At 29.9% G+C, this 26,658-nt stretch overlaps 1 protein-coding gene, 1 long non-coding RNA gene and 1 pseudogene across 3 annotated transcripts; 1 reads left to right on the plus strand and 2 right to left on the minus strand.

Annotated features, from left to right (window-relative positions):
- The first annotated feature begins 12,088 nt into the window (after positions 1–12,088).
- LOC145189004 (transcriptional regulator ZNF706-like) lies at positions 12,089–13,976 on the plus strand. Its single transcript, XM_090088342.1, has 3 exons — positions 12,089–12,271; positions 13,435–13,526; positions 13,639–13,976. The coding sequence occupies exons 1-2, from the start codon at positions 12,143–12,145 to the stop codon at positions 13,522–13,524; spliced, it is 219 nt and encodes a 72-aa protein (XP_089944468.1). The 5' UTR covers positions 12,089–12,142; the 3' UTR covers positions 13,525–13,526; positions 13,639–13,976.
- A 796-nt stretch (positions 13,977–14,772) lies between these two features.
- On the minus strand, positions 14,773–17,240 carry LOC145196693 (uncharacterized; annotated as a pseudogene). The gene is made up of 3 exons (XR_016452781.1): positions 15,795–17,240; positions 15,384–15,636; positions 14,773–15,174 (listed from the first exon to the last, which is right to left on the minus strand). The product of XR_016452781.1 is annotated as an uncharacterized LOC145196693 (transcript).
- Positions 17,241–20,135: 2,895 nt separating this feature from the next.
- Positions 20,136–23,758, minus strand: LOC149889113 (uncharacterized). Its single transcript, XR_016452622.1, has 2 exons — positions 23,588–23,758; positions 20,136–20,421 (listed from the first exon to the last, which is right to left on the minus strand). It is a non-coding gene; the product is annotated as an uncharacterized LOC149889113 (long non-coding RNA).
- Positions 23,759–26,658: the final 2,900 nt, after the last annotated feature.

Below are 26,658 nucleotides of genomic sequence, written 5' to 3' on the forward strand. Positions count from 1 at the left end.
TTACTCAAGATGCATTAGGTATCAAAGATTTGAAAACAATTGTGTAATATTTGATGGAGATTTGATATAATTGCCAAAATGCCAAAGTTAATTGTTGTAAAAATTATTCAAAGCAAAGTACGTTTATATCTATGTATATTATGTTTATCTATAATATATATCTACATTCATTTATATTCTAACGCTATGAGAAAACTGCCAAGAAATAATTCAAAGAAATTTAATAGAAGGCAAATTTTAATAAAGTATATAAACAAATGCTACACAACTTGCATAACATGCAACTTATATTTGCAATATTGACTTTATTTTTTTCTTTGTCTCTTTTTAAGTGTTTTTAAGTTATCATTTGAAAGGAAATTCGCTGATATTTTTCAAACATGCTTTGCAGTTTTCACATTAAGACCTTTTTGATAACTTTTTTTAGTTTTATGTATAAGTGCTAATGTGGCGTTTGTTGTTTTACGTAAGAGCCGTATTGTAAAATGATTTCAATTTATTATACATTACAATAGTATTGTTATACAAAAATGCGATAAACATAAAGAAGAGATCGTAAATTTCAGCTAGAAGAGTTAGATTACAGGTAGTTAAATTACAGCTAGAAGAGTTAGATTACAGGTAGTTAAATTACAGCTAGAAGAGTTAGATTACAGGTAGTTAAATTACAGCTAGAAGAGTTAGATTACAGGTAGTTAAATTACAGCTAGAAGAGTTAGATTACAGGTAGTTAAATTACAGGTAGTTAAATTACAGGTAGTTAAATTACAGGTAGTTAAATTACAGGTAGTTAAATTACAGGTAGTTAAATTACAGGTAGTTAAATTAATTTTTAAAATTAAAAAAAAGCATTTAATACATACATTATAATACATTATAATATATACATTATAATAGTATTGTTATACAAAGATGCGATAAACATAAAGAAGAGATCGTATATCACAGCTCCCAGTGGTAGAAGAGTTGCTCGAGTCCGTTGTTGTTTAACAGGTTACTTCAAGACGGCGAGGCTTCAATAATTACGCTATTTATACATATTCCCCAGGGGGACATTAGTTGTTTTATATCAAATCGTCAGCCGATCCAAACGATTTACGTTTATGACGATTTGATTAGCAAAACAAACTTTTCTTTAACCTTTTATTATGTTTGTTAATTAGGAAATGTTTGAAAAAAAAGTGCAGAAGTTTTATGCTTCAATGAAAACAATGACAAGTGAAAAGTTTATTTGAGTTTATGTTTTTTTAGTTAATCTCTAGTGGCACATTTTGTTTAACATTTCCAGGATAAAATACTTCAGATGGAAGTTTCGGAGCTTTTCTAAGTGTACCTTTTAGTACATTATCGTTAAGGTAAGTCTTGCATAAACCATCCCAACTAATATATCTTGATGAAAAATATTGATATTCGCATTATGATATTTAAAATCTGGAAAAACAAATATTTTTAAACTTTTACAAGTTATTTCTAAAGTTTTTTACTAAATGCACACTATCATAAAACAAATAAGTCTTATTTCCATAATTCTGTGGGAGATTTATAAAATATTTTGATTGAACATTGTAACTAATGATGAGAATGCATTAACATTAGTGAAATAATTGTCTGTCACTATACCATGCACAGTGAGTCTGCCAGCTATTAGGTTTTCAGCTGTTTTTTGTGATACCCATTTTCTAGAAAATATGATTTCTGGAATTGCTTGAACAATATAAGGCATAATACAATCACGAGAAATTTTTATTTTTACACTTTGAAGTTTTAAAGCTTTTAAAGAATCAACACCTCCTTGTTGAACTTTATTTAACAAAGATATTGATGGTAAAGGGAAATTTTTAAGTAACAGTTTGTATGCCTGCAAAGAAGTATATCTTATAAGTAATGCATACATATTCATCTCTGCAGAATATGGTGGCCTAACTTGTGGCTTATAAAGCTCTCTATTTTTAATCTCATCTAAAATAATGTTGCAATTTTCTTATGTTATGTTTCTAATATGAGAAGGAAAATTTTCTAGCATACTAATTTTATCAAATTTTGCATTTTGTCCTTTAACAAACCAGTTTGGTGATGGAAGTGGTGTGTCCTTGCAGTGCAAATGTACATTCAGGTCTGCATCAACTGTTATTGATTCTAATATACACGATTTTTTTTGTATAAGCAACTTAGAATTTTGGTCAGAACTCGAGTTGCTTATTTTTCAGTCAATTTCTATATCTCGAGTTGCTTAATGGTTGCTTAAGTTTCTTAACCTAAATTTCAGTGTTTTTACGAATAAGAGACAAAATACGGTTTAATATCAAGTCTTTAACAGAAGAGTGGTCTTTACAACTAAAATCACTGAAATTCTAATAAAAAAAAAAGATCAAAAATGTTTCTCTCTTCTGCTGGATCTTTATTTTCTTCATCTCCACTCTCTCCGTCTTCTTGTCCCTCTAATTTTTCTACTTGTCCATCTAGTTCCTCTTCTTCTCCGTCTGATTCGTCAGGCAAAACATCAATAGGGTTATCCTTTACTTCGTCTGGAATAGGAGTCTCTGTGATTTCCACCGGGTTGTCAATGTCAACAGGGGGTGGAACAACATAAACAGGCATGCCTTCAGGATTTATCTTATCGTCCTCGCTACAATTAGCCGTGATAAGACGTCCTGTTTTCGCAAAGCTCCTATAAAGCATACGAAGAAATTTCTCGTCTTTGGATGTTTTGCGGTAAGCTTCACCGACCCAACGAGTTATCAAAATGCGGCGATCTTTTGCCGACAGTTGCCGGCAATTTTTTAAACTACATAAAGCTATGTTTTATATCCAACATAAAAATAGTTTTTGACAGTAAATAAAGGAGCTTTTTGAGTGCTTTGATTTTTATGTGCAATTTATGAGTTGCTTATGTTAACATTTGTTCAGAACTGAAGTTGCTTAATATTTTTTCACATCGAGTTCAGTTGCTTATACAAAAAAAATCGTGTAGTTAGAAAGTATGTTTGTTCATTAAATACAAGATTATAAAATACAACACCTTTTTGAAATCGTTTAAATTGAAACCCAAGTCGTACTACTGCTTCATTCAAGTCGAGTAAACTTGTAAAAGTATCTTTTTTTTTTAAATATATTTAACTGGTCTTCTGGGAATATTCTCTTTTTAGGTAAGTTTTGAGAAGTCTTTGAAACTGGTAAAGATGACTTTTTTTTTTTTGCAAAAGTTCACATGAATATTTGGAAGGAACAGGTTTCATAAGCCAATTGAGGGTGCATTTATCACCTTTAGTTATATATTTATCTTTAAAACGAAGTTTACATAAAACAGAATGTTTTGTTGTAATCCAATCTGAACGATTAACAAATCGTGTCCAAAGTTGATTTAAGTTTTGGTCTGTTGGAAAATGAAATGATGCAATTTACTAGTGCTTGTTGCTTAAATATCTGGATAAACATTATGATGCAGCACATTTGTGACAATTTTGAATATAATTTCTTTAAATTAGTAAATTTGTCAAGAAGAATAGATTTTAAAATAATGCTTTAGCAATTTTTCTGTCAAAAACATTATAAATCGGTCTCTTACATTCCCCCCTCATTTAAAGTTTAAACTTTCCCCCCTCAAAATAAAAATTTCCCCCTCAATTTAAAATGTTACTATTAACAAAAGATTTACTTTTAAGTGAGCTTCTTCTTTTTAGTTCAAATGAAAAGCACAAAAATTCTTACGTGATAAAAAATTTAAGAAAATGCTCAATACAATTACAATATTGTCATACGTTACAATTTACTGATAGCTGTTTGTAGAAATTAACTTTGTGTCCTTAATTTCAATTTTTTTTAGCATATTTGCCTTTTTTATTGTCGAGTCCCGTTAGATTCAAAAGACATGATCAGATATGACCTTTGCACTAGTGTCAATCTTCCTTCTCTTGCGTTGTTTTTCTTCTTGTGAATCTTGGATCTTTTTAAGAACTCAAAAATCAAGATCTTCAAAGATTTTAATATTTAGAAGTCTCCCATGCTGGTATCTTCAGTTCAGCGACAGCTGCTTATGATCTCGGGCCTATGATCTTGCAATCGTCTACAAGCTTGTTGAAATATTAAAACCAATTGGTATTGAAAAACATTCCGGGATTTTGTATCGAGTTTAATTGATTTGATTCAGGTGAAAATAAAAAGTCGTTGACTAAACTTGAATGTACAGACGGTATTTCATTATTAGGGAATGAGTTGCAAAAAAAACGCGTTAAGTCTAAGTGTTAAAGAAAACTATATAACTAGTGCGTCAGTTTTAACAGTATCTCTAAGAAAGAACGTTTAAAACTAGCTCGTTAAACAACGCACAGTGATTAAAAAATCCAAAAAAACTGGCAAACCTGCTTCCCCCCTCCTTCCCCCCTCCTAAAAAAAATAAATAAATAAAGAATAAAAAATGCTAGGATAAATTGAGTTATAATGCAGCTAACAACTGTCGTAATTGCATAACTTACTAAAGACTCCTCTACTTGAGTTTAGAAATATTTAAATGTAAATTCAAATCTAAAATTGCTGGAACATTCAAGAACCTTCGCAAAACTTCTGGAATATGAGCGAACCTGATTGGATAAAGAAATAATGGTTAAAAAAAAAGACTTTGCAGCAGGTCCAGGTAGGAAGAAGAAGGACTGGGAAGATCTAAGTGAGAGAAGCAAAAGATCTAAAGAAAAGATCTCATACCTGAAGCTAAAAATCAAGCTAACACTTTGTAAACAAAAGCTGACTGAAAAATTTTTAAGTTACTTATTGCTAGAGTTACATTTTCCAAATTCATTTTCTCGAATTCTTTTAAGGTGATAGACTCAATATTTATTGTCACTAGTATTCCTTTAAGTCTATATTTGGAACTCCTTTGAGCTGATTTTTGGTTGTTAGAGATATTTGAACTGAAAGATAAAAACATGGATAGTCCATTTTAATCAAATCCTAACCACCTGATAGTCCCAATATTAATGTGTTTAGGATCTCCAGAGGCTTTTCATATTGAAACTAATGCCAATGCTACCGCAGGATTTTCAGCTAACTTGGCAAGTTAAACAAAATGATATTTAATATTTAAGTAAGTAATCTACTTTTTGAATTGGTTTGAATTAAATTGATTAACATTACCTTTTCTTTAGATCTTTTGCTTCTCTCACTTAGATCTTCCCAGTCCTTGTTCTTTCTATCTGGACCTGCTGCAAAGTCTTTTCTATTAGCTATTATTTCTTTATCCAATCAGGTTCTCTCATACAGACAAGAAAATTGCTAGCCTTGTCAATTTATCTTGTCTAGTTAAATATGGCCTATCAGAAGACGGTTTGCGTTTAAAACTGGTATCAAGTTTAAAAACATCAAAAAGTGTAGGCTTGGGGGCGCCAATACCAGCAGCTAAACTCCGAACTGACCCACGGCGCACAGTGGAAAATTGTAGAGCAACAGCATATCATAAATGTTTTTTACTAATGTCGCTGCTGTGATTATATTTCAATTTTATTTAATAGTTTAATGGTCAATCATTACTATAATGCAGGAATTTCACATAATTTTATGTAAAAATAAAAGATTTGAAGCCCTATTGTTTATTACTTTTGCGGATGTTCATTTCAAACCTGTTCGCTTCATCACTTTAAAAGTTAATTTTCTAAAAAACTTTCTAGGAATAAGTATAAAGTATTATACATTTTTGAAAGGCTCATGTTATGGAGATTTTAAGAAAATTATACATTTTTACTTATATGGTTCAGTTTAGGAGTAATTATTTGAACAATAAAATAAATGAAAAAAATTAATATTCTTCAAGTTCACTGAGACTTATGGTAGTTACCCACGCTTCCCCACGCTTTACATTTAATGTAGTATTGTAGCCTAGGTGTTTATTAAAAACATGTATAAGAATGAGTTGCAGAAACGTGCGGTTTCCGAAATTATCGAGAAAAGAGTGATAAAAGTGAAAAAACAGAAAACCGCTTTTTATCGTGGTTTCAAATTTTGTTCATTTATAACAATAGCTTGGTATATGTTTTTTAACTTATTATCAATTTTTTATTTATACCATGGCATTCTATTTTTGCACTCCTTTTGTAGTGAATGTACACTGCCAATATATAAAGAGTTGAAACATTTATATCAGTATAACAAATTCACAGTGGAAATTAAATCAACTCGTTTGAGTATTGAATATTACTTTAGTTACTTTTGTGACTTGTTAAAATGACAACTTTTAAGTGTTTGAAATGTAAATTATTGCTTTCCTATATTGATGGAGGAAAGACAGTTGAGGCACTGTCAACAATTTTAAAAGAAAATTATCAACTTTCTGAGGACAACTTGTGTTTCATCATGGGTGATATTCAAAGGCACATTATTCCGTCTTTTAATAAACTATGGATACTGGCGTCACGGAAAAAGGAAGCTTTTTTATCTAAGAACAGTGATTGGTTGGATATTGTGTATCTTTACCTAACTCAGAAGAGACAATTACCGACTCCACGCCATCTACTTCTTTTGAAAAACGCGGAAGGCCGTGCGTGTCTTATGGAGATTCGTCAGAATCCAGCAAAAAAAAGAAAAAATTCCATGTTACTTAAGGAATATGGATTCGAGCATATTTTTAATACATATCTTCAGGCGTTGCATTCAATAGGAGAAGAAGCAGAAGCAAAACTTGTGGAATCATTAAGGATTGCTGATAAAGACAAAAAAAAAATTAATATCGAGTTTTATGGAAAACGCAAGCCAGAAAAATATGCTAACTGATGAAGAAGGTGACAAATGAACGAAACTGTTTCATATTCCCACCATATTGTAAAATTCAAGAAATTAAACAGACCTGCTATCCACCATCTTCTGCAATAGAAATTACGAACACACATCCGAAAATTCTGGAACTGCAAGATTTATTGGATCACACTGTAGCTAGAATTTTGACCATAGATTCCGTGTACAGTATTGAATTCAAGCATTTACTTTCATATAGTAAATGGGGCTGTGATGGTTTCACTGGCCAAAGCCAATACAAGTAGAAACTTCCAGAGGAATCTGAACTTATTTCTGATGCAAATTTATTTACTAGTTCTTTGGTGCCTATCAAACTAATTGATATAGTAACTGGCGCAGTTGTTTGGCGAAATCCGGCACCTTCATATGTTCGTTTTTGTCGACCTATATGCATAGAATTCTGCAAAGAGATTTCCAAGAAAACTAAAGCCATTGTAGATGAAGTAAAGAGCCAAATAAATTCTTTGCGTGAAATGTGCAAGAACTTGATGAAGATACTCTGCAGCTTTTGAAAGTCAACGAACTGATTTCAGGAACTGAAAGTCCCTATGTAGTTATGATATAGTACCTTTAAGGTGGTACCAGGGTAAAAAACGGCTATTTTTGATAAAATTTTGAAAAATACCAAAATTAATGTTTTGAATTCTTAAATCTTCCTATTTCAATATTCGTATTGCAAAAAGTCAAAAATCTTCTTAATTTTAATCAAATTTGGCCTTTTTTTAAAGAGCAGTTTGGTTCTTGCTTCATAACAACGACCTTAGAAACGCTTTTTTTCTCGCTAAATCTCAATTTTTCAGAAAAAATAACTTTTCATAGAAAATAGATAATAGGCTGAAATTTTGCAGGTTTAAAGATGAACATGTTACGAATGTTGTCTGTGAAGCAAATTTTTGTTATTTTTTATTTAAAACTCATTTTTATCATGCTTTGGTCCCAAACTACCTTTAATTTTATATCTTAAAGTTCGAATGTCAACCTGGTAAAATTAAAAATGTTTTAAAAAAATCTGTTTCATTGACAACATTCTTAATACATTAAAGAATTCATGTTCAAATTTTCAAGCAGTTTTGACTCTTTTTGAGCTAGTTATATTAGATGAAAGAATAAGCAGTTTTGGGGGTAACATAACACTAATTATGCGCATAATTAATGACGTCATCAATAATTTTTTTTTTTGGGGCTACTGTTTTATATATTTTTTTTGTTCATTAACAGAAAAGAGCTAAAGTCTATTAATAGTTTTCAATTTCTTGTTAAAAAGTTACCTTTACCCTGGTACCACCTTAATATACCTATACATTATTTCATAAAAGCAACTATTTAAAAATTGTTATTAAGAAACTCTTTTAAATATTTCTATAATTAGTAGGTAAGCACATTATGTATTTTTCATCGTTTTTAATAATTTTAAGGTATTTTCATACATTTGTAAAGCATTGTGTTAAAGTGTAAATTAACAAACTGCCAATTTTGAAGTTTTTGATTTTTATTTATTTATTTTTAATATTGTATTACAAAAAATTCTTATAAAAAGTATTTCTCAAGAAGCGTCATATACTACTTTACATTTGTGCAAAATTTCAAATCTCTATTTTTAGTAACAAAAAAGTTATCGATTTTTGGTCCGAAACACACCTTTATTTTCCACTGTGCGGCGATTCAAAAGAGCATTCTTCTTTTATATCAAAAGAGCATTCTTCTTTTATATCCCTATGCTTTCTTCCGCAATTTTATTTTTTTTATTTGAATAAAATATCAACGAGCTTACCTTCACTACAATGATTTTTAGCGGTTTGCTAAATTTTTGAAAGTGTTAAACGACTGACCTCTTAATTGGTGGCAACCATATTATTAGAACCGCGTTCTATTATTTTGCCCTTTCTTATACTATAACATTTTTTTAGGGTTAAACTCTTCGATTTTGAACTTTTTTTGCCCACTTGATCACAATTTCGATTAAAAATTTTGTAAACGCAACGGGTGTCATTTATTTTTACTTTTTCACGGAAATTGTCAATAAATTTTTACGACTTTCACTTATTTCAAAGCTAAGATTTAATTTTCGAACTATCACTCTTAAAGACAAAAAATTGTAAAAAAAAATAAAATTTATATCAAAAATCTCATGTTTTTTAAGAAATATTAATCTTTTTTGGAAGGAGGAGACGAATTTCATTAAAATTTCTTGTTTTTGAAACCTCTGAAATTTCGTTAATTCACTTTTTTACGGCGAAAACTAAACTGTTTCTATAAATAAAAGTTTAAACTTTTTAGAAAATATCAATTTTATCTATCTGTTATTTTTGAAAGTTAACGAAATTTTAAATTAAAGAAGAACGATATTGCACCTAAAAACTATAAAGACGACTGTTATTGCTATTAATCGCATGTCGTGCCTTATCAGACTATGCAGGCGATGTGGATAATACATCCGTAATGACTCATTTACTGCAACATCTACAACTATTAGAATTGACAAGACATTCTTCATTGAGGAAGAGAAGACAGATTGGACACCAATCCACCAAAAGCATGTATAAAATCCTATATAGCTAAGAACAAACGAGAAACGACCTCTATTTTTAGTTTATGATACTGGTCACAAACATGCTTACTTGAAAGATGCATGGGTTTTGTAAATAATTCTTATAGAAAGAAAATGAAGCATGGTGGAAGACACCATCAGGCAAAAAACTTGTTTGGGAGAAGTAGTCAATGAAATCATGGACAGTTTCTCCGGATTGTCACGTTTGCGGTATGAATCCATCAACTTAACTGATAACCTAACTGGAAAGTTAGAAACAGAAACAAAATGTACAACATTTTTCTGTAATGTATCTATGAGTTGTGTCTCAAAAGCAACAACGATAAAATATCTTTGAAATTTTAATCTGGGGTGGTCTGAACCTGGTCTAAAACTTTCCCTGGGTGAAAATACCCACAAGTGCAAAAGTTGGTGCAGATTGGTCCACTGGTGTGGATTTGTATAAAAACTAACAAAAGGCCAGGCATTCATTTTTATAGTATAGATATGTCAAACAGATAAACAACTCGAAAAGTAAAAATGATAAAATGCTATTTCTTTGTGGAAACTAATTAGTGTTTTTCCTCTTTACTCATTATACAACAACCGACACCATTTGCATTTTAATGTGGGAAGCGAGCCTTTGTATTGGTCGATTTTTTTTTTTTTTTAATTAACTTCTAAAAAGCAAATTAATGGTCGGATGTCGAACCTAGTGAAAATACAGCCATAGAAGCATATTTGATTCTTACCGTAATGCGCATGTCCACAATAAATTTCAGTTGCGACATTTCAGTGAGCATTGACCATTTTAAAAAGAGACCGCCGTTCCGTTACTGTTTATCGGATTGTCGGATTGCGCACCGAACTATGTTTGCTGATCGGTTCAAATTATTTACGGATCGATTCGATCCGAAAACAATATATCGGAAAATAATTCGTTAAAATTTTTTCGGATTAGAATTTAATCTGATACTTTCGGATCGGATCGGATCGCAGGCCGAAAATTTTTTTCGAAACAAATCCTAAATCGATAATATTTTCGTCGGATTTATAGGGATTTAAAATAAGGAATACTTATGAAACAAGAATCGTTTTTATTTAATATATTCAAGTATACAATGAAACGAAATGATTTGAAGACCACACTGGAAAAACGATCAAGCTCCATTTTTATTGTTTTGAATAAATTAGATTTTAAACTTGAAAAAACCATAGTTCACTTATTTGTTAAGCTAAATACCTGTATAATTTGATCGGTTTTCTAGTTATATAGTCAATTATTATATAGTTAAACTGCAGCCGAATATAAAAGGGGCAAAAACCCAAAAAAAGCAAAAATGTAGCTTGATCGTTTTTCCAGTGTGGTCTTCATTTGCATCTTCAGAAATAAAAAAAAGATTTTAAAATCACACTGAAAATTAATCATTTTCCAAAATCATTTCCTGGCCACACGACGTCTTGAATTTTGCTGAGTTTTTTCTTTCATATTATTTCGAAAAAGAAGTAATTATTTAAAAGTTATTTGAAAATTCTCCTTAATATTTGTCTTAATAAAAAATGATACTTTTGAGGCATGCATAAAGCTTTCAATAAAAGTACTAATTATTTAAAGGCTATTTGCATTTATTGTTGAAAAGAAAGTAACAATTTTTCAAACTAGTTTTTATCTCTATTTCTATTTTTACTTATATTTAAGTAGAAGAAATATAACTATATAAATTTTATCGGACCAATCCACTAATTGCAGCAATCCGCAAAGTGAATTAATTCGCAAAGGGATTTGGTCCGCAAAAAAAAAAAGAAAAAAAATCCTCAAAAATTTAGTTCGAAAAATTTTTAACTTTTAAATCAAAATAATATAAAAATAGCTTAGCGTAATAGATGTGAGTGAACAATAGTGGACTTGTTGATTTGTTGAACGAGTTGTTTTAGGTTAAGATTTCAAAATAGGACTAACTGAAAATAAAAAAGAAACCCACTATTTTTATGACGCGCACATAATGAAAATGTAATTTTTTGGACTGCACCATTTAATGGTGGCGCGAACGGAACGCGAATCATATAATTCCGCCATGCAAATTAAAATTAAATTGATTCGTAAAAATTTTTTGGATTAATAATTAGAACATTAAACAGAATCCGTTAAGTACAGATTGGTTAGTTGTTCGTAAATTATTTTTCGGATTATGGTTTGTAAAATATTTAACGAACAGACTTAAAATCCTCGGAAGAAGCCGGATTCCAAACCAACCACTTAGTTTCTTAAAAAAATAAAACCGTGGTAACTTCGTGTACTTTGTACACAACAACAGTTTTAGAAACAAAAACTGGATAAGAGAGGGTGAGCATGTGAAAGCGGAACATCGCTACCAACCGTGATTATTACTTGTCAGTTATAAATATTTTAGTATACATCAGTCCCACAAATAACAGTTATTATTTCATTAAATAGGTACATAAGTTAATTTTTTTATGGTATTCCTCCTGGAAAGAAATACGTCCATTTCTAGCGACCAACTTCTTGTAAAAAGTTATGTTTCTATTGTAATTTGGGTAACTATAAAACAAACCGAGCCTTATTTTTTTAACATTTTAGTTAACACATAAGTAGATACTTATATTGTATTGATACTTATTTTATTGTCGTTTTATTAAATAATCTCTTATTAAATAGTTGTAATTTGAGGAATTGGAATTGATATACATAACGCTTAAAACAAATGCAAAAAAAAAAAATGTTTTGTAAATGTTATATATTTAACAGAAACTTTGAATTTTTTGAATATAGTTCTTTTGTTCTTAAGTGGATTTCTTTTCTAGACAACTAAAAAATAAATGGCTCGTGGTCAACAAAAAATTCAATCACAACAAAAGGCAGCTGAAAGAGCAGCAAAAATGAAGAAACCATCCAGTCAGAAGAAAGCTGCTGGAGCTGCACTCATATATTGTTGCACTGTGTGTAAGGTATATACTGTGTGTAAGGTAGCAGGTTTTAGGTACTTTTCCAGAAGTCAGTAACTTAATTTATGAGTTATTGTTCATTACTACTATTAAATTTCCAGCACTTGTCTATTTTAGTGATTAAAATGTGAGATTGTTGGCAGTGGTCAAGTAAAATTACACTATTTAGATTTCTCAACTTGTTTTTAAATAAAATTCTGATAAAAAATTATGCTTTTTAAATCCAATTTTCATTTGAGAATTTTAAAATATTTTTAAATTAAAAACAAAAAAGAATGAAAATCAGACAAGTAAAATGCCTTATAGATGATCCTCAAATTTTCTTAATTGTGTTTTTCTTTTTCTCCACCCTGATTTTCACTTAGACTGATAAGTGAAGTGCTTATTTTTATGTCACTCTTGTTTTTGATAATATTTTTTCTTTTTTTTTTGGTATTATTTTTTTTTAAATGCAATATATATGTATGTGTGTGCATGTGTGTGTATGCATGTATGTATGTGTATGTGTGTGTATGCATGTATGTATGTATGTATGTATGTATGTATGTATGTATGTATGTATGTATGTATGTATGTATTTATGTATGTATATAGATTATATCATATAGCAGTAAATAGGAAAAATCCCAGACTATTGTTTGGATCAACACTTTAATGGTGCCATGATATAGGGATCTACTACTTATATTTAAAACTTTGGTGACATTTTTAATGCTAAATCTAAGACATGAGAGTGTTCTTAAAAACACTTGTATAGTAACATTTTCAGTCGATGACTTAAGTTTAATTTTTTCAGGAGTTTTAAGTTACAAAGTACAAATTTGCAAGAAAAGAGTCTTTTGTTTTCAAAGGGTTTTAAATTTCACTGCAATTGAAATTGGGTTGTAAAATTTCTTTATAAACATTTTACATCATATTAATAATAAGTTAAATAGGTGCTATTTTGAGTGTAAACTCACCACAATACATACATCAATCCATAGATGCATTCAGGCATACACGCATACATACGTACATACATACATACATACATACATACATACATACATACATACATACATACATACATACATACATACATACATACATACATACATACATACATACATACATACATACGAGCAATACCTTTGTATAATAGTTATTATTATCTCTTTAAATTTTAGTCCACCATGCCTGACCCAAAAACCTACAAGCAACACTTTGAAAATAAACACCCCAAAGCCCCTCTCCCTGAAGAATTGAAAGAAGTTTAAAGGTGACAGCACTTTTTTCCAAAATGTTTTATTAAAGATTTTTTGTAAATTTATTTTTGTCATTCTTGTCTTTAACTTTGCACTTATTGTGATTTTTTCTTATTATATTTAAAGATATCCTGCTCTCCTTGTGAATGCTGCTGGAAATATCTCGCTTATTCACATACATGTCTTGATAGTTATTCACATATATTTTTTGTTTCTCTTGAAAATCTAAGCTTTCTGATCATTTCCTTTTTCTCCTAAAATAGAATGAAAACTTCTCCATCTCTAGTCCATTTTATTTATAATGTGCCAAAGAAATGAAATGAATTTAAAAGCAAAGCACTTCGTCTCTAGTTTATTTACTTAAAATCTAAGTTCAAATATGTGAATTTGTGATTAAATTGAAGTAGAGTCAACAAATGTAGTTTTATGAAATTATTGCTAGTAATTTCACTTGGAATTTTGTATATTCATTATACACTATTTTCTTGGATATAAAAAGGCCAACAACTGGTTTTTGATATTGTGACGCGATGATTTTGAAACAGATATGCTGTATAAATTAAATGGCCGCCCCCCTTTTATGAAAAAGCTCCAGCTTAAGCTTAAGAGCCGTTTTTTCTAAGAATCAGGCAAATTCCTGAAACTGTGGAAGTGACCTCCTCCAAATTGCTTGAATTTTTTATATATTGATCAGAATATAGAAAAAACCTGTTGGGGAAAAAAAAAATTTTCAAAAATGTTTCGTTCACTCGGAATCTGGGCTTAAATTTTTGAGATTTTTTTAAAAATTTTTAGAAATTTAGTTTTTGCCACCTTTGAACCCATTTTTTTGGCAAGGCAAAAAGTTGCACATAGCTTTTGTAGTTAATATCAGACGTAACCCAAAAGCTCTCTCCAAAAAATATAAAAAAGTTGCGTGACACTGTGCGGTTGGCTAATTATCATAGTTCAAAAGTACAAAATCAATCACTTTTGTCAATTTTTAATCGGAGTTAATTCTAGCGGCGAAGTGTTGCACACAATTTTTCTTTTAGGATTTGAAATTATCAAAGGTATTGAGTTTAAAAATGCAAAGAAAGTTATGTGATACCTAAGGCCTATTAATATATTAAGGCTTGAAATTGGAAAAAAATGTTTTAGTATACTTACAAAATGAACCATTACGGCAGAGGCGCTTAGTTTTGTAAAAATGTAAACATATCCAACTGTCAATACAAAAAGGTCCTAACATAATAATAAAAAAAATTCCTGTGATTTTGTCACACGCATGATATAACATGAATTAAAAACTGAACAAAAATCTAACATCAAGATAACTATATTGCTAATTAAATAAAACATAAATCAAACATTTAAATGTTTTTCCATTTAAAAATTAGTTTTTCATTTATTAATAGAGTCATTTACACACATTATCCACCACATCACACATAATTTCTACTCTGATGCAGTAAGTTTCTTTAAGAATAATGATATGACTGTATTATAGTCTTCTTCGGATAATGAATAATCGCCACAACCACTGATTAGAAAAGGAGCATTTACTAAACAGATAATTTTTTCAGTTTGGTTATTTATCTCCTCGGTAGTAACTGGCCAGCGAAAAGTATTCTTCTCTTGCCCGTTAATCATACAATTAACTCTGATCCCAGTTATAGATACCTAAAAGTATTAGCGCAACATTTAAAATAATATAATAAAGAGTTTATGATTTGTTTAATTTTGCTTACATTCAATAAAACTTGTAAAGTCTTATATAATGTCATTCTGAAATTATTTTTACATTTTATTTATATTCCTTTTATTTTAGAGCACTGTTTTGTAAAACAAAATAAAAACTTGAAACTAATATATACTTTGAATAATATTACCTCCACAATATATCCAATATTCCATTGTTTTTCATATGCAACAGCAACCCAATCATTCACTTTCCATACAAGACAAATTTCTTTTGCAAGATTGGCGATGTCTTTCTCATATTTATTATCATCTTCATTGTCTCCTGCCAGATTAAAGTCATCATTTTCGCCATAAACTTCTTTGTTATCGTTAACCTGACTATTTTCATTATTTTCTGTTGTCGGTTCTACCAGCTTACCTTTTCTTTTCAGGTTTCTAAATCTATAACAATATCAATTGTACATATTTTTAAACATATGTAAACAAACACACAAAATTATAACTTTCACCTAAATTTTAATTTCATATTTGTAAAAGAACTATTTAACAGTCAGAAACATAATCTAATTTGCAAAAGTTTTGATAGCAACAATGCCTACCTTGAAAATAAAGATCTTATCTGTTGGCTAGTTACATATTGATCAGGCGGAAGTTCTCTCCTCAGCTGCATGTGAACCTGCTCAGGGCTCATTTTATTACCTGATTCTTCTCCACGAATAAAGTATTTATACAACAGTTCTTTCTGCTGATTTGAAAATCTAAAAGAACTTCGAACTGGTAATGCCCAACCTTGCAATAGAAAAATGTTCATGCAATGTGGTTTGTCTTTTACGGAAGCAATTTTAGAGGATGAAGAAATTGGCATATTTAGTTGTGAAGTAATTTTCATCTTATGAACAAACGAGTTGCGAACTTTATCCAATGATGTTAATGATTTCGGAACTGTATGAAGACCGGATAGCATGTGTTCTTCTAACTCAGCATCGCTTTCAAATGATAAAGTACAATTCATTTCAGTGCAAAATCTTAATGAATATAATTTCCTGTCACTTCTTTTCTGTTTTTCCTTAAGTGACTTGTTACGCTTAATTGAATTATCTGTTTTGCTATATGGCAACAACAACTTAATCGAGGGTTGAATTTTAAGATTTCCATACTCTTGTTCAATTCCCTCGCCGATATTGAAATAACGCCACATCTTCATACTTTTCTCACCAAACTCAAATGAGTGATAGTTGCTAATGTTCTTAATCTTTGGTCCAGTAACTACAGTTTTATCATTGCTAATTTGAGCAACTGCTACTTTTGCATCTTTAGCGCCAAAACTATAATGCATAGCCTTGTGTGTATCTTCAGCAGTCAAAAGATTATTACCAGAGTCAACGTAACTCCTTAAAATTGTCTTTACAACTGCACTCTCCCTGTCACATTGATCTTTTCCACAACAGGGTTCATTATAATCATATCTCAGCAACTTTATATCTCTCTCTTTGCATACATTGTAGATTGCTTCAGCTGAAAGATTTCCCTGATAGCAGCCGGCATTATCAGATTTGGTAAACATTTTCTTGATATGCGGTTGATCAATTCTGAATTGGTCTAAAACTGCAGTGGCTAACGAAACAACATCACCTATTCCCTGATCACACCTATACATTGAAGTAAAGTAAACACGTTTGAATAACTTTCCTGCTATTTTTATGAAGAATATATCCACATGTAAACTCATTCCTTTCTTGCCAAAATACTCTCTTTGGCCCTCTCTGTATCGAACCGGAAGAATTTTTTGACAAAAATCTTTAAGCCAGAAAGCAGTTTCATCGTTTAATTGCTTAAAAGCTTCAATTTTTGCCTTTTTCTGTTGAGAATCTCTCATCAGGTGTTTTATTTAGTTGAATACATCCTTTACAGCAATTTCCAAATCATAAATAGAATCAGCATCGTCAGAATTTTGAATTGTTAGTTCTTTGATCATCTCGATAGCTTTGCACAAATCATAGCAATCGGCACATACCACTTCTGATATCTCTGTGTTGGATTGAAGATTTTTTCTTGGCCACTAACTTGTTTCTCCACAATCGTGATATCAGCGATTCTTCTTCCATTCGATCACCACAAGTTATTTGGTTATGACGTAAGTTTAAATAATTCACTTCTGATCATGTATTGTTTTTTATTATTATTTATTTCAATTGTTATGATTTCTATATCATAGTCAGAAACGCTTAAATTTTTTCTTAACATTACGTGCAATGTTTTGTGTAATGCTAAATGCTAATTTTGGATGATAGAAATTTTATTGTGAGCGAAAACCTCATCTGTATGTCCAAAAAAATATCTCTTCGTACTTAATCATTTTTAACAATTTGTACCTTTTAACTTAATATCTAAAGATCACACGAATTTTTTTTATTATTATGTTAGGACCTTTTTGTATTGACAGTTGGATATGTTTACATTTTTACAAAACTAAGCGCCTCTGCCGTAATGGTTCATTTTGTAAGTATACTAAAACATTTTTTTCCAATTTCAAGCCTTAATATATTAATAGGCCTTAGGTATCACATAACTTTCTTTGCATTTTTAAACTCAATACCTTTGATAATTTCAAATCCTAAAAGAAAAATTGTGTGCAACACTTCGCCGCTAGAATTAACTCCGATTAAAAATTGACAAAAGTGATTGATTTTGTACTTTTGAACTATGATAATTAGCCAACCGCACAGTGTCACGCAACTTTTTTATATTTTTTGGAGAGAGCTTTTGGGTTACGTCTGATATTAACTACAAAAGCTATGTGCAACTTTTTGCCTTGCCAAAAAAATGGGTTCAAAGGTGGCAAAAACTAAATTTCTAAAAATTTTTAAAAAAATCTCAAAAATTTAAGCCCAGATTCCGAGTGAACGAAACATTTTTGAAAATTTTTTTTTTCCCCAACAGGTTTTTTCTATATTCTGATCAATATATAAAAAATTCAAGCAATTTGGAGGAGGTCACTTCCATTGACTGCCTGATTCTTACAAAAAATGACTCTTAAAGAATAAGTTTAAGCTGGGCCATTTCATAAAAGTAATTTTTCTGATAATTATCGATGCTAAGGATTATAAGGATCGCTTAGCCTAAACCCAAGAATTGAACTTCACTTTTGAACTCAAGCCTAAAATCTAATATTTATAATTTACTAAACTCATAATATTTTTAGTATGCCGAGCTGTTATCTAATTACTGATACATTGACTTTAATCAGAAAAATCAGAAAAATTATTAAAACTGATTTTTTGCTACAATGTGTAAGTTTTTTAAAATACTGTTCCCCCGAAATGTTATGGAAATTTATGTACATGAAAATAGTCAGTGATTACATGCGTCAGCGGAATATAGCGTTTATATGGTGTTTTATATACATAAAATCGTTAAAGTGACTTTATGTGAGTAATTACAGTTCATTTTAATATCTCGAACTCTCAGGGAACTGGGGAAGAGGTTCGAGATATTGAGTGTCTGATATATCGAGAAACGGGTTTAAAAAAATGGAAGTCACGAGACTGGCTGAAATCACTTTATTTTCTTTCTGAGACAAACTAATAACGACTAGGCTACAATATCAGGAAAAAATTTGCATCCTGGCATTTCTTCAAACTATTTTTTTCCATCTTCGCTAGATCTTCAAGTTTCAGTGCCAAGAGTCATATTTTAATGCCATAATTTGGGCAAAGCAAAGCATCTTACAGCGTTTTAAAAGAATCTTATTGAACATGGTGACTATAATTTTGAAAATCATAATGATGAGATTGAGGATAACGTTAAAGAAGGTATAAGTGTTGAAGCCCCACCACCCTCAATCTAACTGGGGGTGGTGGGGTTTCAACACCTATACCTTCGTTAACGTTATCCTCAATTAAATCATTTTCAAAATTAGAGTCTAAAATCTAAACTACGATTTCGACATCAGTAGCTAATGAACAGGTGATTACTGTATTTCAATCTAAAACCAATAAAAAATTTTGCTGAAAGCTCTTCTTGGGCGGCACAAGAATCTAATTCTCCCAAACGTTCAACTTTTTTTGTCAAATATTTGAACGGATCGTCAGCTTGTGCCATTCGCTAGTTTGATTTGCTGATACCAGATTTTTTATAACAATTTAATTTAAAACAATTGAAACAAAAGCTTTTAATTGCTTGAAAAATAGAACTTTTCGGCTAGGGTTCATTTTTGTCAACGGCCTTGATACACAAGCGCACAAAGTTTCGACGGTAATGAGCTTTACGGCGCAGTAGTACGCCTTGATTTATGAGTTGAAGGAAAAGTGAGGTGTTAGGGGGAGACATCATGGTGGATAACTGCGCTGCCCATACAACATTAAAAAGATGTTATTCATCCTTTTAATTTGTGTATGGGCAGGGCAGTTATCCACCAGGAGGACTATTTTCTTGTGCTGAGAGCTAAAAATAGAGTCGAGCTTCTTTACTCATTCGGTAAAAGGTCTCCAGTCATCCAACTTTTTAGCTGATATTCGTTATCACATGCTTTTGGATTTCCTCTTTGTTAGAAATCCCTTTTCCCAGATCTTTTAATGCCATGTATTTTCCTATTATAAATTTAATTGTAAATTTTCCTTTGACGAGCGCCCGGGGACTGAAATACATTTCAAGATACAAAAAGTTCGAAATTATTATTTTGCTTCGGGATTATATTTTAGTTTTGAGCTATCGAGATGATTTTTGCGCAAACGAGTGCGTAGTGCTCAAGGACTGGAAAAAGTTCGAGATACACAAAAGCTCGAAATATCAGGTACTCGAGATATCGAGAGTTAAATGCGTGTTTAAAATTTGATTGTCTAAATCTTATTTGAATTTAAAGTTAAAAATCTTTTACTTAATTTTTTGCTGTAAACAATTACAATATTTATCAAACAAATGTCAGAATAAAGAGAAATAAATATCAGAATAAATATCAATATTTATCAAAATGTCAGAATAAAGAGGAAAAAAACAATTATGTCTAGAAATATTTTTGATGCTCCAAAAAATGAATCTAATAACTCTTATAAGATTTTTGCTCTCCACACTAATCATAGTGATCATGTTGGTGCTCGTGTCCATGGGTATCGTGACTTAATTCATCATTGCTATGCCCCTCATGTTTCTCGTACCCATCATGGTGATGTTCCTCCAAGCCACTTGGACCATCACTATGTTCGCTGCTTTTGGCGACAATTAGAATTGCTAAAATATAGAACAGATTCCAAGGCTTTTATACAAATATTTTCAAAATTTATCAAAAATTAAGAACTACTTTTAAAACAATGTTATAGAGGGGATCTGAGTTGCAAAAGCCACTTAAAAACGTGTTACATTGATTTTAAGTTACATAGATTTTAAGCGGCTTTTGCAACTCTGATCTGCTCTAAAACTTCATTTCACATTTCATTCGTATCTCCCGTTATTCCGTATTTACTCTACAATAAAGCAGAACTTAGAAAAAGTGGCTAAGTTTTTTTTTTTTTTCCCTTTGGTTTTTTGTATAACTACATTACTTTAAGAAAAGAAAATTTCAAAATTGTTGGTTGTGGCACATTTTCATTACGCAACGAGTCCGTTTATCATTAAATGTATAGAACTAACTTTCGCCATTGAGCTATAAGGGATGGACGTGCAACATATTGTTTTACATCAAAGAGGCCGCAGAAATCAGCGAGCCATGCGAGTTTCTGACAAACTCTAAATTTTAACCAGTCAACAAAAAAATCTATTAAATTAGCTGCCCACAGTTTTAAAACAGAAACTCTGATGACGTGGCATTAGTTTAAACTTTTATAGCATTTGTTTAATAAGACTGTTCAGAATAAAATAACTACTTCACGGGTTGACAAATTACTAAATAAATTACACCAAGGTAAAGGAAATTAGTTGTCGGCACGAACAGATTTTCATCATTTTTCCAAGATAAACATTTGTAAATTTGGGAACTTTTTTCGTGTAAACAAAGCTCCGTCAATAATAAAATAGATCTGTACGGATAATTTTAGAATGACTAAAAAAAGTATAGCGAATTATTTTACATATTTTACATATTTCATTTGTCATAAAAAGCACATAATAACCCATTTGTTTTTGTCAAATAAAAATTAGTTTATATATAGCTGGTAAGTCATGTTATGTTAAAATTAAATAGTTATTCTTGCGGTTTGCCATAAATTGGCTTTGCTAAATTCTTTAAAGCTGTGACAAATTTTTTTTTCTTTATTGTATTAACATTCATTTTATGTATAAGTTATTTATCCTTTACTGTATATATTTCTGTTGTTAAATATAAATATAGAAATTTCTATAATATTCATAAACTAGAAGCCTAGAGCAATATAGTAGATGGAGTAGTTCCCTGGACATGAAACCATTGTGCTCTAGGCATCTGAAAAACTAGTTGATATTTTGTATTATTTATTACATCTCAAGTTATACATGTACTAAAGTAGTTAAGTAAATGATCTCAATTTCTATACCATCGTCAGCGTTATTTCTTAAAATATTAAGAATGTCTAGGTATATAAAATTAAGCTTAAAATTTGGTTCTATTACTGTTATCTTTGATAACTAAAAGGAAGTTGACGTGACTGTTTGGATGACACCTAAAATTTTCGACCAATCCGACATTAATATCCGACACTTAACATCCGACTTTAACATAATTTAATTTCAATTGTTTATAACAAAAGATTTTTAACAATGCGCAACGAGCATGGTTCGCAAAAAAAACAATAGGTTGCACATCCATCTCTTATAGATCCTTGCTTTCGCGAATGAATTAAGAAGTTTCAGAAATGTCTTTTCAGCATTATTTAAATTATTACAATAATTTATATTATAAATTACATATTTTAATTTTAATTAAAAAATAAATAACTCGAACTTTTTATATAAAGATGTAATAATAATAAAAATATATTACAAAAAAAATTAGGTTAGCTTTTTTATGAGTCACGAAGAAAAATATTTAGGCTTCACGTTAAATTTTTTCCACTAAAAATTTGGCTGAAAACGAAGGAAACAGAGTTTCGCAAGTTTCATTTATTAATTTTACCGGAATGAACAAGGCCAAGGAAAACTTACTCTATGGGCCTCTGGAACCCAGGGACGGCTGCAAAGATGAAGGGTAACTTTCCAGTTGCCGCCTACAGATTTTTTTATAGGGCGGCAAAGCTTTTTTGGGGTTGGCAGATTTATAAATTAGTTTCGGATCCTTAACTGAGTACCATAGCACATTACTTAACATTTTGGTTTAAAAAGCATCAACTGGTTACTATAATGAGAAAAAGGAAATATTAATGAAGTGGTGTTAGATACAGTAAGCTAAGAGTTAAGTTTATGTGATGCAGCAAATTAGGTTCGATGTTCAGATATTTTGGTTAAATTAAAAAAAAAACCGCTTTGAATGATATTTCTGCGCATGGCTCAATAGTTAAAAATAATTTATCTTTACAAGATTAACTACTTATAAATATATCTCTTTACTCATTGATCAGCATCATAACAATATTAAAGATTGATAAAATTAAATCAAGTGAAAAAATTGAAATATTAAGATAATTACCCGACTAAATCGAGTTTTAGCCGATTAGTAGGAGACCCATAGTCGATTTTTCAAAGTCGACTTATTTCGACTTTCGACTAGTCAACTTTTAGTCGATTTAGCTGAAGTCGATAATAGCACTATTCCCTATCTTTTTTACTCGTAAATTTTTTACGTTTTCAAACATTTTTTGATATAAAGAACGAATGAAATGTTTCTTTTAACTGCCATTAACTTTTATCTGATTATTATTTATAAATATTTAAGTCCCACACTTGAAGTGTTTAGTCAATTAAATGGACAAGGAAGCTTATTTTTTTTCTCACTTGACAAACTTACTGAAGCGTTTGGATGAGGAGTTTATGTACTTTCTACAAAGCCCTCAACTATTGAGAGGCATCCACAAAAACCATCTACGCAGTTCCAACAAAGATGATGTAATAGTCCTGTTGTGAGAAACGGTTTTCTTTTATTAACCAAGGTGAGAAGTGACTAAAGAACATCCAATCCTTCAAATGATGTCATGAAATGATGTCAAGAAATGTTCTTTTGGTCAATAACCAATAAATTTGTGTGCGATTTCAGATTGGTGGATAAATTTTGGATATTTTACTATTTGCTTTTTTCTTTTTGTATGTGTATATTTGTTTTCAGATTGTACAATCTTTGTTTATAATTTGATTGGTTAGTAATGAAATAAAATAAAAATAAATTTAAAAGTATTTCATGTTTTGTTTTAATTACCAACTGAGACGAACAATTGAAACATTTTTTGTGCATCATTTTAAAACAATACAAAGAAAAATCTGATAAAAAACTTACAAATGAAAACCGCGAGTAAAGCAATAAACTTCATTTTTTAAAAGAACCTTCGTCCGAGTTGCAGAAATTATTTTGAATCTTTGAGCTAAATGTTGAGACATTATATTTCTTAGACACACCCTAATTTCTGCATAGCAAACATAGCATTTGCTTGACAACCCTATAAACAAATCGGTCTCACTTTAAACTGTTATAATAATTAAGGGAGCCTGGATTTCAACTTCAAATAAATAAGCAAATAAAGCTAAAACTGGAGAAAAAAAATGTTCACAAAAATTTCACTTTTTTTCCAACGAAAAACTTTTTTTTAAGAAATAAATCTTTTTTACAAAAAAAGTACAAACTATGTTACGTTCTTTTGTTTGCTTAGCAGGAAATACAACGAGATGACAGAGTCAACAAATGTTGACAAGTTGCTTTTCACTAGGGATTTTTATTGGTTTTTTATCGGTTCTTTTGAAGATTAGTTTTTCTATCAACAACCAAAATAACAAACTTCGAGAAAGGCTTTAAATGTTTTGTTTTTTTTAAGTTAGGCGCCCTGAGTTCATGAAGAATAATATTCTTATGTGTGAGTTTATTGTTTCTTTCGGTCGCAGTGTTCTAGTATTAACTTATTTGATAAATTTAAAGATATTGACATAGTGTCAGGTTGAGTTGTTGAACCTATATTTAGACGTTGTTTTTTTTTTATTTAGAAACAATGCAAAAATGATTCTTCTTTGATCTCAAAATATAACTGGATAGCGTATACAAAAAAAATTTTTGAAGCCAGTTTTAGCCTCCCAAGATGGCGGCGGAATTAAGGAATGGTGATATGAAAAGTAAGAAACTGATGATAATCAAGTTTTATATCTTGAGCTCAAAGATTGATAAATATATAAGTTTCTAATAAAAATCTAGTTTTGTTTAACATAAGATTTTATTCATAAAATTAACGGAATATTACATGTTTACATAAATTTCAAATATAAATATTTTTTTATTTAACAAAACATATTCTTACAATAAGTTGCTCTATATTAACTTTCTGTTTTTCGTTTTTTAGAATAAATATAATAAAATAAAAATTCTCAGTAAAACTAAGTACAAATTTTAATTTTAATTTGCTAAAATTTAGTTTGTTTAATAAAAGTAAAGAAAAAGTATTTGTTTGCTTGTGCAGAAATCTCAAGTTTCAAATAGTTAAGCATTTGTTATATAATTTATGTACCTTTTAGTTCTTAACTAACCAATGCTGTGTGCTAGAAGGTTAATAACACAACAGCATGGTAGGCAGCTGATTTTATTTTTAAGATAAAATGTTTTTTAGGCATTAGTTCATCAGATAGGGACTAAAAAATTATAAATTCTGCATGAACTATTAGCTGAGCGCTGTGATTACACAAAACTCAGAGGTTCCTTCTAGAGTTATTATATATATATATATATATATATATATATATATATATATATATATATATATATATATATATATATATATATATATATATATATATATATATATATATATATATATATATATATATATATATATATATATATATATATATCATATCATATCATATCATAAAAATATTTTTGATTGGTTTTTGAATAGGATAAGTTTTGTTAATTGCTTCCTAAGCTTTTTTCCAGTTATTTTGGCAGTTTGTTTTTTACCCAGGTGATAAAGATATATTTTTGCATAGTTTTCTGAAATAAGTTTAATCAGTGCAAATAAATGATTATCAGTTATAGCTGAGTCAAACATATGAGAAGTTTGTTCATTAAATAGTTTTGAGTTATCAACTGATCTCAAAGCAGCACTAGAAGTGGCATTTTGAATTCCTATTTTATTTTGAAGGTTGCCATTTATTGAGGCAAGCAACCTTTGGAAACATCTTTCAGTTTATTCGCATATGATAGCAACACTTTTGGTTTCGCATATGATAGCAACACCTCCTCTGACTTTGAATTTTAAAAAACTGGTTTGTTCGAAATGATCAGAAAGTACTAATGCATTCCAACATTTAATGCAATGGTTTATTGTAAATTTACGTATCATAAATTTTTTGATAAGATACATAATGTTGATAATGTTTGATAACATACAAAATATATGTTATCAAAACATTCCCTTGATGATTTATTTTGAATAACAAGTTAAAAACAATTGACTCAATTATTGAGAGCTGAAATATTACAAAGAATAATTTATAAGTAAGATAACATATATTAAAAATTAACATTTTGTACTTAATATTTTTATTAAATACTATATCCATTAATTACATATATGTATTAAATAATCCTAGAAGGAACCCCTGAGTTGTGTGTGCTCACAGCACTCAGCTAATAGTTCATGCAGCATGTAGATATCTGGTATCTTGCTACAAAAATTGAAAATATAAAATTGTAAGTAGACACCACTGTCGCTTACCATACAGTCATGTTATCAACCTTCTAGCACACTGCATTGGGTAACTAAGAACTAAAAGAAACATATATTATGCATAAATACTATTTAATCGTCAATTGCACTTAAAAAGTATATCGAATATTTTGCACCTTAGTATCTAAATAATTACTTTAATTGCCTGATTTTTTTAGAAATCATTTCATTTCTTTAAAGTCATTAAAACTTTATTTCATAGTCTAGTTTTTCTTTCAAAACTCTATTTTCTTTAATATTTCTGTAAAAAGCCTTATAAAATGTACATTGATCACCGCTAAGAGCTCCGATCGCCGCCATCTTGGGAGGCCAATTTTGGCTTCAATTTTTTTTGAAAAAGGCAATTGAATACGCTATCCAGTTATATTTTGAGATCAGTGTCATTCTTCCATATTTACATAAAGTTTTTAATGACAATTCTTAGCAAAATGAATGTACAATTCATATGTAAATCTTACTTCCCAAAGAGAAAAAAAGATCGTCGACCACAACCTTAGAATTATTTGTAGTTATCGATGACGACTTGTGTAATAAGTATTTACAAGATAAAGAAAATATTTATGAATTATTTAAACGATGATCACATTTAACGCTTATAACTTTTTAAGGTAAATTTTTCTGGTAGCTCTTTTTCACA

Source organism: Hydra viridissima, unplaced genomic scaffold (assembly GCF_058129835.1).
Source record: "Hydra viridissima isolate aposymbiotic clone 2 unplaced genomic scaffold, HvirCarnegie_v1 scaffold_5, whole genome shotgun sequence".
In the NCBI taxonomy this organism is placed as follows: domain Eukaryota; kingdom Metazoa; phylum Cnidaria; class Hydrozoa; order Anthoathecata; family Hydridae; genus Hydra; species Hydra viridissima.

Bases quoted from the DNA above. Each gene is read 5' to 3' on its own strand.
- LOC145189004 (XM_090088342.1), top strand. From the start codon at position 12,143: ATGGCTCGTGGTCAACAAAAAATTCAATCACAACAAAAGGCAGCTGAA. The intron at 12,272-13,434 runs GTATATACTGTG...TTTAAATTTTAG, and splicing joins ATTGTTGCACTGTGTGTAAG to TCCACCATGCCTGACCCAAA.